At 39.1% G+C, this 5129-nt stretch overlaps 1 protein-coding gene across 1 annotated transcript; it reads left to right on the top strand.

Annotated features, from left to right (window-relative positions):
- The first annotated feature begins 322 nt into the window (after nucleotides 1–322).
- LOC139645734 (Rieske domain-containing protein) lies at nucleotides 323–4329 on the top strand. The gene is made up of 3 exons (XM_071521538.1): nucleotides 323–422; nucleotides 858–973; nucleotides 2005–4329. The coding sequence occupies exons 1-3, from the start codon at nucleotides 332–334 to the stop codon at nucleotides 2101–2103; spliced, it is 306 nt and encodes a 101-aa protein (XP_071377639.1). The 5' UTR covers nucleotides 323–331; the 3' UTR covers nucleotides 2104–4329.
- The last annotated feature ends 800 nt before the right edge of the window (nucleotides 4330–5129 follow it).

Genomic DNA, 5129 nt, shown 5'->3' with positions numbered 1-5129 from the left:
GAAAAGCAATGAAGCAAACAAGCAAACAACGGCAGTCTCCTGCAGCGAAAGGCAGGCGGCTGCTGGCTGGGACGGAGGAAGCACGATCCACACATGGCTGATTGTCATACCAGTCGGCGTGGTTATTATGGAATATTTTCACGGAGCAAATTGCCAAATCCATTTGCACCGGCGAAAAAGAGCCCTGTAACGAGTGGCGCAAATTAGAAACCAGTTCATTTCGCTGTTCTTTATGGCTTCTGGCTCTGGGAATGAAGAGGGAAATGCGGAAAGCGTTTCATGGAGACTCATAGGCCCAGCCTCGGAGCTTTCCAAGAAGCAATGCCGTCTGATGTACTCCTCCCTCGGCTACGACTCTGATGTCTGCCTCTTCTATGTAAAGGGCGAGTTCTTTGCCATGGATGCCCGTTGTTCTCACTCCGGTAAAATCTCAACCTATCAACATCCAAATAGCGCGTTATTCCTATATTCAGATAAACCCTTCAACGGACTATATCAGCGAGGATAACGCAGTAGGCTATATCCGTATTATTAAAATGAAACGAACCATTTTGCGCAGCAGTGAAAGCGGCTATTGGGCGTAATACGGGATAGAAACGATGCTGCGAGCCAGACTACAGTTGAAAATAACCCAAAACAAAAAATGTGAACCTGTGTGTTGTTTTTCCATCACGGCCAAAAAAAGAAAACACACAGCAGCGTCATGCCCCCTGCTGTCACACAGGCTTGTCTGTTTTACACCAGCCTCTTTTTGTTTTTCCAGCAGCATCCCTGCACTTCATCCTAGAACAAGACAGCTCTAATTATTGTTTCTCGGAATAAAGTGTGTTTGACAGTGTGTTTCCCGTGTGTGCCAGGTGGCCCTCTGTGTGATGGAGACATCGAGGAGGCCGACGGGGTCCTGCAGGTCTTCTGCCCCTGGCACGACTATGACTTTAATCTCAGAACCGGGAGGTCAGGAACCGGGTTACAGGTCAGTCTAGCTATTATTCACATGGCCAGGTGTAAGTTCCTACACACCGTGACCCCTCATAATTTGCCTGACATGTCTTTTATTTTTTTATTTTTTACATAAGACTGTAGAATAAACAATGTATTGCCATATGAACCAAAGTTGCAGCTAGACATTGTCTGTGTGCTGAGGATAAAACAGTAAAGCACATGCACATATACCCCAATATAATGCCATTTTTAACATACAGTTGTAAAATACATTCATCAATCTGATAAAGCATACATCTCCAGAAATGACCCTGTATTTAAGATGAAATGTGGAAGATTCACTTTACTGTATATTTTCACTGTTTATGTAGACAAATCATCCTCCTCCATTTGATGTAGGTCCAACTGATTGACATGAGACAAATCAAAGCTCATCAGTCACAGTTACATTATATTCTCATTTTGTTTTATTATATAATCAAGAGAAACATCTTTCTTACCCATTTCAGTTGCTTGGATGAGTGATCAATGAACATATGTTTTGATGTTTCATATTTTCAGCAGTGAAAACAGTCCAAAATAAGAGCTTCACTTTCCCGTAAACGTTTCATCCTCTTTTTCCATTAATCAGTTCTTTATAAGCTATTATTTCACCTGAACATCAAACATGAGCAACTACAAGGAGAAACTCGGTGCATGAGCTCATCAAAGTCTCACAGGAATATGATTTGAGTTTTCATGATCTCACATGAGGCATTTGGATCTTAAGAAATACATACAGTTGTTGTTGTGATTGTGTATATGTCTGATATTGTTGAAGAGAGTTGATCAATTAATTAATTTAATTGGTGAAAATTGGAATATACTGTCAGCCTTCCCTTACAGTAAGCAAAAATGACAGCAGCGGTTTGTGCTTTGACTCATGAATGTGCTGTGTGTGTGTGTGTGTGTGTGTGTGTGTGTGTGTGTGTGCTGAGTCCTCACCTCAGCAAGGCAATGTGTTTCTTTTCTACTTTTCCAGCTGTCACATTCCTTTTATTTTATGTGTTTTGATTGTTTTAGCAACAAGTATATGAAGTCAAGCTGGAGGACGGCAGTGTGTATGTGAAGCACGGGAGTCCTCTCTCCTTACAGCCTTTCCCTGCAGACCAGAAGAGCTGAACAACCTGAGCGGCTGTTTCATCCTCAAGCCCTTCGCCAGGCCATCAATTCTCTGATTATGGAGCCTCCTGCCTGTAGCAAGCCTACTTTGGCTATTTTTAAGATTTATTCCGCAAGCCCAAGCCATCCGAAACATTCCTAAGCCTTATCTGTCATTTTCACAGACCTTTTCCACTTGGATTGCTGTGAAGTCAGGACAATATCAAGAGCATCGTCTGAGGAAGACATGACGCCATTGAATTGTTTTGAATTCTTTTTTTCCAGCTGAGATACTGGCTGGAGAATCATCGCTGGCGCTAAAAAAGGAACAAGCTTACAGCTGATTCTGATAACACCTCACACAGTAGCAATGGTTTACCTCTGTCCAACATAAAGTATTTAACTTTCCACAACCCATATTATAGAACCAACCAGCATAACTGGCTATTATGAGGTTTATGTATTTAATTGTTTTTGAGAAGTAGTCTTGAATGAGATCATTTCTGATGGAAACATGTTGACATGATAGTGTTTTGAAGTTTTTCTTCCCCTCATCTTATGTTAGCGACAGTCACTGTCTGTCCCTGATAGCTTTTGCTCTAGCCATTACCTCATCAGAACGTCTGAATTGAAATCTGATTACCTCATGGCTCCTAATCCACCAAAGTACATCTAAAAACACAGAATTCTCTTCTCTCTAATTTACTATTTGCCTATACTGTTGTTGTTATTGTCTATTTCTCTTATGTAACTATCAGTGTCATGATAATATTGTTGCACGTGTGTGTACTTGTTTGGAAATAATTTATTTTATTAGAATTTGGACGTGGACAGAAATGCTCCAAAATGTATTTCTCATTTAAATACAAGGTGTGTGATCATACTTCACAAATCCAACCAGTGTTTACAATGGTGGAATACACATGCAAGACATAAAGTGAAGACTTTAAAGTGTTTTTGGATTTATTTTGGAGCTTTTTTGGAGGAAATGGGAGTCAGTACAAGATATGCATAATATATAATGCCGTACTCATTTGTAAATGCACTAAAAATGCACAAAATATGGGTCAGTTTAAAGAAAGAGATGGATATTAGGAAAATTACCTGTGGCCTCACATAGACAAGCAGGCAAAGTTGTTGAGTTGTGGCCTTGAATAAATTTAGACACTTCTTCCAGTGACGTCACATAACAGAAACTCCTCAGTATTAGTAGTCTGGTATTAGACCATTTTTAGCCCATACTGAGTTCCAGTTAGCAGAACACACATGAATGGCACTGCAATTACGATTGGCCAGTGTTGAGAAGTCTCCATCAGCATTTCTCTCCACTCTTGGCTAGCGCACAGACAAGTTTGTCCCTCATTGACGCAATGGGACTTAAAAGAAAAGGTCAGCGAGGCGTCGGAGAAGGTTCAGGACCTGAAACGCACCATTGACACTGAAGGGAAATGTATTTTTGCTGCTTTATGTGTACGTGTGTGTGTGTGTGTGTGTGTGTGTGTGAGTGTAAACCCATCTGCTCAAGTGTGTACTGTATGTTTAGATTCGAGTGTGTGTTCTCTATTCCTCATCGGTGAGAACATTCAGTCACTGCATTGCTGTCTGCTACATTTTCAGTGTGACGCACAGAGCTGCAGCCAAGAAGGTGTCAGTGAAAGTGTGGCTCGCCACTTTCCTCCCCTCTGCCTCCCCTGTTGTGCGACTTTATTACGATAATATTTCCATTGGCTCAAAATGTCTGTTGTGTGCACCAGGGGCCTTGCTGTGTGTATCATAATTCATCACCTGGAGGGTAATGGACACAATTGAGATGCAGCCATTGTGTGTTGGTAGAACAATCTAATTTTATGGTGTCCAGCATGCTGCACAGGCCAGGAGTGGTTTTTACATCTTGGGGAAACTTGACAAATATTCTGTTGTTTATCGTGTTGTATTACATCCACAGCTTGTCTTGACACGCTGGGGAAAACCAGCATTTATATCAGTCCTTTGCTATTCATAAAGTTTATTTCATTATGCTCAGCTTGTCTTAATGTCATTTCAGGTTTTGTGGTAATATTTATGTGGCCTACATGCTAAAAATGTATTTGTCGTTCTCTGGACTGCATTCACTAGCTCATTTTCTTTTCCTGGCACATTTTTATTTCAATGTAAATTGTATTTGATGTTGTGAATTATGCAAAGTTGATAATTTAGTTTTTCTGTATAAAAGTGTTATTTAATTCCCAAATTATGGTATCATATTTTAGTAGCACTGTGATTTAATTATTCTAACTATATATATATATAATTATATACTGTATGTATATATATATATATTATGAAATACTTTTTTTTATCTCCAGTAATGTGAAATCATTAAACAATTATGATTTTCCAAAGTGTCCTTTAAGACATAAATCAATCAGGACATAATGTCAAAGTTTACAGAAAACAATTTATTTACAATTCTTTGTTTGCACATTTATAGTAGATATCATACAATACACAATTTACACATACAAACTTAAATCAGAGAGAAAAACAAAAGAGACGGGCAACACCATGCAATAGTTAATGCTATATAACGGTCTGCAGAGCATTTTCAGGAATCGGTTTACATAATACATTTTTAGGGAATCAGCGTGGCTTCCTGGAGCACAGTGGCAAATATACAACTCTCCTTTTATAGTCCAGACAATGATGGAAAGGTTGGAGGATGACCTCCTGAATAAATTATGGTCTCCCTGAGACCAGCCAGACCAAGACTGATGAATCTGTTCTTGCTAGAGGCTCAGCAAAATTCTTGGTGTTCTGGTGTTTGAGAACTTTGTGCTTTTGCATTTCCTCCTTGACGTTAAATAGAGTTTTACTTAATAGAGTATTAGTTGCAACCCTTGCAATTTTATGAGTGATGTTATTTCTTGAAAAAGTAGGTGAAAGTTTGAAAAGAAATGATATTCACAGATTCATTATTTGAACATTACAAAAATAACAGTTAAACTAAGATTTGCAAATAAAACTAAAGAAATAAAAGTGCCAATAATCACCAAGCAAGACTTCAGTAA

This window comes from Centroberyx affinis, unplaced genomic scaffold, assembly GCF_046629955.1.
Source record: "Centroberyx affinis isolate AG114_WGS23_722 - 3 ecotype Tasmania unplaced genomic scaffold, CSIRO-AGI_Caff_v1 ptg000893l_1, whole genome shotgun sequence".
Classification (NCBI taxonomy): Eukaryota; Metazoa; Chordata; class Actinopteri; order Beryciformes; family Berycidae; genus Centroberyx; species Centroberyx affinis.
This window is presented reverse-complemented; position numbering and strand designations above follow the sequence as displayed.